Genomic DNA, 6,000 nt, shown 5'->3' with positions numbered 1-6,000 from the left:
CCGGTTGGATCCCGGGCTCATTCCCGGTTGGATCCCGGGCTCATTCCCGGTTGGATCCCGGGCTCGTTCCCGGTTGGATCCCGGGCTCATTCCCGGTTGGATCCCGTGCTCATTCCCGGTCGGATCCTGGGTTCGTTCCCGGTTGGATCCCGTGCTCATTCCCGGTTGGACCCCGGGTTTGTTCCCAGTTGGATTTCGGTTGGATCCCGGGCTCGTTCCCGGTGGATCCCGGCGGGCCCGGGCTCCCTTCCCGTCCCGCCCCGCCCCGTCCCCTCACGCCGCCCCGCCCCGCCCCAGCCCCCCCAAGATGGCGGCGCCCTTGGCGCTGCGGCTGCAGGAGCTGCTGGACCCCCGGCCCGGCCCGCGGGACCCCGAGGACGATGCGGAGGAAGGTGCGGGAGCACCGGGGAAGGGACGCTCGGTACCGGGGCCGGCGGCGGCGGGAGGGGCCGGCGGGGGCGGCCCGGGCGCTGCCGGAGCGGCCGCACGTGGCGGCGGGGCGGGCCGGGTCCCGCCGGGCCCGGGTGACCGCGGGGACCGCGGCTGGGTCGGGGCTCGGGGTTACCTCCGCCACGGAGTCCATCGAGCCGCTGTGGGTCGGGGATGAGTCCGGGATCGGTTCTCTCAGGGCTGCGGCCAGCCCCGGCGTCGGGCCTGTGTTGGGCCTAGCCCGGTTCTGGCCTGCAGGCTGGTGAGAGCGGGAGTGTCCTTGTAAAAACGCTTTAATTACCACCGAGGAAGTCACCGTGCTCAGCAGAGGTGTTTTCCTGTTTTAGTAACCATAATTTTGTTCCAGACTTTACAGAATCCCAGACTGCTTTGGGTTTGGGGCCTCAGAGCCCAGCCAGTGCCACCGTGCCATGGCAGGGACACCTTCCACTGTCCCGGGCTGCTCCAAACCCATCCAGCCCGGCCCGGGACACTGCCGGGGCAGCCGCTGCTGCTCTGGGAGAGCTTCATCGAGCGCTGGTGCCAGACTGAGGGTTCCAGGAGGTGCTGGAAGGATCTGCCCCTCCTGCCCATCCTCTGCTGCCTGGAGTGACTGTACCTGTAGCAGATCTTGTTACTTTGGTTATGAGCAGGAGATGTTTTTGCCCCCCTCTGCCTCTAACAAGCACTCCAAGCAGGCATTAAGGTTTCCAAACGCACATTAAGGGCACTCAGTGATTTGAGTCGCTCACTGTAATTTGGCACAGGCTGGGGAGAGGTGGGATGTGTTCTCTGGGCTGGACTGCTCTGCTCTGTGTCCTGGAGAAGATGGGGATGAAGGAGGGCAAAAACCACAGTGCAATGTATGTGTTTATATGGCTTGTATATAGAGCAAGAGGCCAGAGTGCATCTGAATTTTAATCTGCAAGCATGAAGTGAGTGAAGGCATTGCAGCTCTGCAGAGCCCTCCATGTGAAGGACTCGGAGACCCTGCTGCACTTCTGCTTCATGCAGGAGCCTTTCCCCCTTGCAGGAAATTATTTGTGTGCCTTTCCTGCTCTTTTCAAAGTTCCTGTTCCCCTGTGCAGTGCACTGTTGTACCAGAGCGTGAGGAGCTTCCCAGGGCTCCTTCCAGACTGGAATTCAGCTCAGTTTCAGACACCCCTTCCCTTTTTTTCTCCTCTCCACAGCTACAGTTGCTAAAGTGATTGACAGATTTGAGGATGAAACCACGGATGACATTTTGCCTGTTGGCAATATCAGGAAAAGAGCCTCAGCCTCTCTCCTGGAAGCTGATAAGAGGTACAGTGGAAAAGCCACGTCTCGGAAAGCTTTGCAGAAAGAGCTCTGGGGAGATGCTCTGTCTGAAGAAGGATCTGGTAAGAAATCTCATTTTTTCCCCCCCTTTTTGCTGGCAGACCATGATGTCAGCACTGAGCCTGGCAAAGCTCAGGGCAAGGAGCAGCTACAGTTAAACTGGACCTCAAACAGCCCAAACCTGAGCTGCTGCTGGTGAATTTCCCTGCCAAGTAAATAACTTTTTTCTCTCGTTTATTAGCTGAAGAAGCACTAGATGACTGGTACAGTGTCAGTGAAGGCTCAGAAGAGGAGGACAGTGTTGGCACTAAGGGCAGGGAGAAGCCCAGCAGTGCTGGCAGTGAGCAGGAGGATGACTTGGAAGATGATGAAGAGGCCAAGGCACCAGAGTTCAGCTCCCAGAGTATCACAGACTTTGAGAAGTTTACAGAGGGGATGGATGATGCAGGGAGCAGTGAAGGGGAGGATGAAGAGGAGGGTGAAGATGATGCTGACATGGAAGAAGGAAGTGAGGAGGAGGAGGAGGAAGAATTTGGGAGTGAAAACCACGATGACGGAAAAGAAACCAAAGACAACGAAGACGATGGGGGAGTGCTGACCTTCTCCAGAGGACAGGAGTCTGAAGAAGTGGAGAAGGGCAAAGCTGTGAGGAACCAGCTAGGTTTGTGCATGTTTGCTGTGTGTTTGCTGGCAGGGTAAAACCAGCCTGAGCCCTCAGCATGCTGAGGTGCTGCCAGCACCCTGCTTGTGCATGCTGCAGCAGCCCCACATGCGTGCAGATGTTGTGCCAGATGTTCTGGTGTCGCTGCTGCTGCAACAGCTCCTGATGTGAAGTGTATTTATCCATGAGCTTAACTGAACCAGTGCTGAATATCCTCATGGGGCCATTGGGTTTGGGAGCTTTCTGCACTGCTCCTGCTGGGATCAGTTTGCTTCTTTCCAAAGTGTGACTCCCCCAGTGCCATTTCTTCCTGTGTGAGCTCAAACCTCTGTGTGCAGGCTGTCCTTTGAACCAGTGCAGCAGAGGGGTGGTTTGGGCTGTGGCTCACAGAGTTGCAGCTGGGATTTGCCTTGTCCAGAGACAACTCGTGGCACCCATTTTGTGCTGGCCAAGGCTGCCCTGAGCAGGAGGAGTGCAGCCCTGAGGAGAGGGCCTGAGCTGTCAGGTCCTTCACCAGGAGCAAGTGCTTTGTCTTGCTAACTGATTCTTTTGTTTCCTTTTTGTTGTGAAGCCCTGTGGGACCAGCTGATGGAAGGGAGGATCAAGATGCAGAAGGTGCTCATGACTGCCAACAGGCTGCCCCAGCCAGACACCTACCCCAGGTTCAGACAGGAGGGGGGACAGGACTTTGACAACGCTGTGGAGAGCTGTAAGAGCCTTTTCATCTTTCTCCTTTGCTCAGACCCTTACAAACAATTGCTTGTTGCTGTCCAGTGCAGAGCTGGGGTGCTCTGTGCAGAGACACCTTGTACCAGCTTTGTGCAGTGAATGCAAAGGTTTGCCCAAAGGAGGGGCTGTGCAGCCCAAAGGAGGGGCTGTGCAGCCCAAAGGAGGGGCTGTGCAGCCCAAAGGAGGGGCTGTGCAGCCCAAAGGAGGGGCTGTGCAGCCCAAAGGAGGGGCTGTGCAGCCCAAAGGAGGGGCTGTGCAGCCCAAAGGAGGGGCTGTGCAGCTGAATTCCAGCGTGGTGCTCCTTCATCTGTTCGTTCCTGAGATCACTGCTGATCACACTGATCAGATGAGAGCTGTAGTAGATTCTCCAATATGAAATCATAACGTGCAGGCTGCAGTGGGTGAGTGCAAAGTGCTGGGCTTCAGTGTGGTGTGGGTCTGTTTAGTTTTTATATCTGGACACCTTTTTTATGGCCTTGAGGTGAATGCACAGGGACAGAGGTGTCTGGGCCATCAGACATGACCTGAACCTTGGTCCTGCAGCAAGTTTTGATCCTGTGTCTTAGGGCAGGGCAACCAGCTTACCTGCAGTTACAGGTGAGCTGCTTTCTGCTTTGAAGTTGGCTCTGCTGCTTGAAAGGAAGTGATTAAGGACAAAAAGGCAAACTCCCACCAATGCTGTGCTGACCTTTCAGTGGAACACACGTTATTAATGTCCTTAATGAGATGCATTACAAGCTGCCCCAGCTCCATGTTTCATTACAGGTCTAAGATGCAATATCATTAAAGACCTTTAACAGAAACAATGGTTGACATTTTGGTATTTCCCATAAGCAAAATACACCCACAAGCATGGAGTGCAGTGTCCCCAGTGCTGCAGAGGCTGATCCCTCAGTTGTGCAGAGCTCTGAGGGAAACTCCACTGCTAAGAAGTGCTGGATGATCCCCTCCTGCCCCTCTCCTCACCATCTGGGCAGGGAGTTCACTCTGATGATCCTCAGGGCTTGGTTTGTGTTCATGGCTCATCTGTGAGGACAGAGCACAGAGCTGGAGTGACATGGGCAGTGTTAGCAGAGGAAATCTCAAGCTGACAGGTGGCAAATGCTGAATTTAGGAACATTCTACCACTGCTGCTACACTTGCATGTGATGAGCCTCAGCCTCGGACAGGACTGGGGATCATCATGGCATGGGCACTGCTTTGGCTTGGATGATGCTCTCCTTTCAGGGCAGCCTCAGCACTTCTGTCCAAACCCACAAAATAAATCTGGCACATTTTCGTCATCCTCGTGGAACAGGAGGGAAGGATTTGGTGTTCCAGCTGCACAAAAGACTGGGTGCCAAAATGCCAGACTCGGGGTGAACCCTGCAGGCTGCTGAAGTCAGGAGGCTCTCAGTGCTCTCAGAGCTCCTGGACAAGAGTGTTTCCAGTAATTTTCTCCAAATCTTTCAATTTCTCATGAAATTTCTGCTCTGTGCTCAGAGAAAGATTGAATTTTTTGAATTGGAAAAAGGTCCTTTGTGTATTTTCCTCTTGGGTATCTCCTACTCAGGACAGCCCTGTTGTGGTGCTGGAATTCCCTAAGGGCTGGAGTGTAATTGTGTTAAAGAGTAGACAGCAATTCTCCATCCATTTGCAGTTTTAAAGCCAAACCTGGGTGAAAATAAATGGCAAGGTCATGCTCATTTTCCAGATTTTGAGACCGGAGGTTACAAAACTTAAAATGTTTAATTTATTATTTTTGTAATCTTTTATGATTTTTTTTTTTAATGTTACAACATGCTTTGGACAACCTTAGATTCCTGAGATCTCAGGTTCTGGTAGATGATTTACTGCAAAATTGCTTATAAATTGAAGTAGAAAATGTTTTGCAGACCTGGCAGCTTTCAGGCTTCACACCCATTTGTCACCCAGCATTTCCCTTTGTGTATAGAACAAGAATTAATTAGGCTGCACTGCAGGAAAAGTTTATGGCCATAATTTATATAGGATGAATTTCTGTTTAAAGAGACAGCATTGCTTTGTTTGTGCTGTCTTACTTTTTATTTCCCTCTTTTTTAAAATCTTTAATTATATTCCAGATTTTTTTTTCTGCCGCCCTTTTTACATACAGATGTGAGACCAAACTGTGGTCATGGAGCTCGTGTTTATTCCTGTTTTGCACACCCGAGTCTGGCTGGTTTTTAGTGCTGGGATCAGAGTGGCTGAGCTCTGAAAGCAGCACAAATGTCCAGTGTTTAATGTCCTGCACACACAAACCCTCCCAGCTCACAATTCCAAGGTGCTGTTCTCCAGGACAGATTTGTATTCCCCTGCACTGCATCTTCCAGTCTGGTCCAGGCCTTGAGATGTTGCCTCTGTTTGGGGTCTTGCACGTTCAATTAATGTTTTTCATAATCAATGCGAGTCAGAATTTGCAATCTGTTCCTGATTTGCACATTAAAGAGACCCATTAATTAAAAATTCCAATCCCTGGCATGTTCCCGCAGGATCCTTGCATTATTTACATAGAAAAGGAGTGCAAGGTGCAAGTTTCTGTGCTGTGGCTGTGCACAGATTGCAGGCCTGCCACTCTCATTTCACTGTGCTGGGAGGCTGGAAGGGGATCTCCTGAAATTGTCTCCAAAAATCCCCTCAAGGCCAAGGAAGAGCCAAAGTAGAGGTGGGATAAACATTGGTGGAGCCACATCCAGTGTCAGGAATTAAACAGTTCCAGTGTTTGGGGCTTGTTGTGTTAAATCTTGATAGAGTGACAAAATAACCCACAAATAATTGAGGGACAAGGAGGTAACAAGGGCTTTAAGGAATTAAATCTCTTCATCCTCAAAGGCCCTGAGCTTCTCATTACAGGCCTGTAGCTTTTC

At 51.9% G+C, this 6,000-nt stretch overlaps 1 protein-coding gene across 1 annotated transcript in view; it reads left to right on the top strand.

Moving 5' to 3' along the window:
* Positions 1-281: 281 nt before the first annotated feature.
* Positions 282-6,000, top strand: part of AATF (apoptosis antagonizing transcription factor) — a 34,980-nt gene continuing 29,261 nt past the window's right edge. The window contains exons 1-4 of the mRNA XM_030288109.4: positions 282-392; positions 1,620-1,808; positions 1,988-2,407; positions 2,979-3,116. Of these exons, the coding sequence (XP_030143969.4) occupies positions 308-392; positions 1,620-1,808; positions 1,988-2,407; positions 2,979-3,116 (832 nt within the window). The 5' untranslated portion in view covers positions 282-307. The remainder of the gene's footprint in view (positions 393-1,619; positions 1,809-1,987; positions 2,408-2,978; positions 3,117-6,000) is intronic.

The sequence above is a fragment of the Taeniopygia guttata genome, chromosome 19 (assembly GCF_048771995.1).
Source record: "Taeniopygia guttata chromosome 19, bTaeGut7.mat, whole genome shotgun sequence".
NCBI classification, from domain to species: Eukaryota; Metazoa; Chordata; class Aves; order Passeriformes; family Estrildidae; genus Taeniopygia; species Taeniopygia guttata.
The sequence above is the reverse complement of the archived record's forward strand: the minus strand, read 5'-3'. Positions and strand labels throughout refer to the sequence as shown.